This window comes from Cyprinodon variegatus, unplaced genomic scaffold, assembly GCF_000732505.1.
Source record: "Cyprinodon variegatus isolate N-32 unplaced genomic scaffold, C_variegatus-1.0 Scaffold312, whole genome shotgun sequence".
Taxonomy (NCBI): Eukaryota; Metazoa; Chordata; class Actinopteri; order Cyprinodontiformes; family Cyprinodontidae; genus Cyprinodon; species Cyprinodon variegatus.
Genome location: NW_015150765.1, coordinates 517,870 through 518,906, shown reverse-complemented (window position 1 = coordinate 518,906; position 1,037 = coordinate 517,870). Strand labels below are relative to the sequence as shown.

The 1,037-nt window shown below is 44.7% G+C and overlaps 1 protein-coding gene across 1 annotated transcript in view; it reads right to left on the bottom strand.

The window, feature by feature from the left end:
- The window catches only part of fbxl6 (F-box and leucine-rich repeat protein 6), a 15,805-nt gene that overhangs the window by 2,497 nt on the left and 12,271 nt on the right, over nucleotides 1-1,037 (bottom strand). The window contains 1 exon segment of the mRNA XM_015384424.1: nucleotides 255-513. Within this exon segment, the coding sequence (XP_015239910.1) occupies nucleotides 255-513 (259 nt within the window).

The window sequence follows — 1,037 nt, the reverse complement described above, 5'->3', positions numbered from 1 at the left end:
TGGCTTCTCTATTTAATGTGTCCCGGTAAATTCCAGATCTTTTTCGGGATTTTAACATCTTTTTTCTCTCTACTTCTGTCAATATGACCGCGACGTCCCACAATGCAACGTGGATCCCGAGCCCTATTCTCACAAATTTATGTAACGCTTTTATTGGTGGTTATCTCACCCCATGGTTTCACAATCAAAGAAAACCATTTGTTCTGTGGAAATGTAAAACGTTAAAGCAGGAAGGAGGCCCTTTTTTTACTCACCTTGAGACGGCAGCTCTGCCAGCCCACTGGTTGTAATCCGCTTAGCCCCACGTAGGTCCAGCACTCGCAGTTTGGTGGAACCGAACAGAGTATCCAGCAGAACTTCGTCCGTCATGTAGGAATGTGCAGCGTTGGTGACACAAAACTCGTCCAGAAGAGGGAAACCGCACTCGGACTCGTCTATCTTACGATTCACCTTCTCCGTAATCTGGATGTTCATCATCCGGAAGATCTGGAACAAAGCGGGAAAACAGGATTACTGGATCATCAAACACTGGAAATTGGCTCTATATCGAAAATTTAATTTCAGTTTATTTCTATAGCACCAATTCACAACACATGTCATCTCAAGGCTCTTTGCAGTTCACCAGATCATCCGGTCAGAGACATAGACAGGTATGGGGCCTTACAGGCTAACAAAGAGGCCAAACGAACAACATTCCAAAGGGGGGGACCTGTTTGATCGTTTTAATCTGCATGTTTTCTAAACAAAAACAAGGCTTTGTTGGGCTGCTGGATAAAGATAATGACCTGGATAAGTGAGAATCTTCACCAGCAAACATCGGGACGATCGGAGAGCTCAGCAACAAATCTGGTTCTGGATTACTGGGCCAATGATCGCTTCTTACCGAGATATACAGGGTTCGTACACCTTTTCCAAAGTCAAAATCAACAAGCACTTTTCAAGCACTTTCAAGGTCCATTTTTAAACTTTTTCCAGCACCTTGGAACCACCTGGATCCCCGTTCTTTTTGGCCCTCATGTCCCTCCGTCGTCGGACTA